General features: G+C 48.1%; 1 protein-coding gene across 3 annotated transcripts in view; it reads left to right on the forward strand.

Moving 5' to 3' along the window:
- LOC119593702 overlaps window positions 1-534 on the forward strand; it is an 81,465-nt gene that overhangs the window by 75,747 nt on the left and 5,184 nt on the right. For all 3 annotated transcript variants that reach the window (XM_037942666.1, XM_037942667.1, XM_037942665.1), the window contains one exon: window positions 26-264. In XM_037942666.1, the coding sequence (XP_037798594.1) occupies window positions 26-264 (239 nt within the window). The remainder of the gene's footprint in view (window positions 1-25; window positions 265-534) is intronic.

Here is a 534-nt window from a genome sequence, read left to right on the forward strand (position 1 = left end):
GAGCTAACAGGAATCGCTCCCGCAGCACCAGTACCAGAACCAGGGCGGGCGCTGCGGCATCTGCGGCGACGCGTGGGACGAAAACCCGCGGCCGCACGAGGCCGGCGGGAAGTACGCCACCGGGACGATCGTGCGCACGTACACGGAGGGCCAGACGATCACCGTGCGCGTCGACCTCACTACCAATCACCGCGGCCACTTCGAGTTCCGCATCTGCCCCAACAACAACCCGAGCGTCGAGGCGTCGCAGACCTGCCTCGACGAGTGAGTCTCATCGGCCGCGTTTAGCGTTTCACTTTTATTTTACGTTTTTATAATTTATTAATCTATTTGGATAATAGGTTTTAATATCGTTCTTACAGAGGATTATAAAACGTCTTTGATCCTAATTGATCTTCTCTCTATGGTGTTACATTGTTTTTTTTTTTTACATTATATTTATGTATTGTTTTTACCAGTGTCTTTTCAACAAGCTCTGTATCGTATTTCCATTTCATATGACTATATATGTATCAGCAATGAAAGTACAACAGC

This window comes from Penaeus monodon, chromosome 32 (genome assembly GCF_015228065.2).
Source record: "Penaeus monodon isolate SGIC_2016 chromosome 32, NSTDA_Pmon_1, whole genome shotgun sequence".
NCBI lineage: Eukaryota > Metazoa > Arthropoda > Malacostraca > Decapoda > Penaeidae > Penaeus > Penaeus monodon.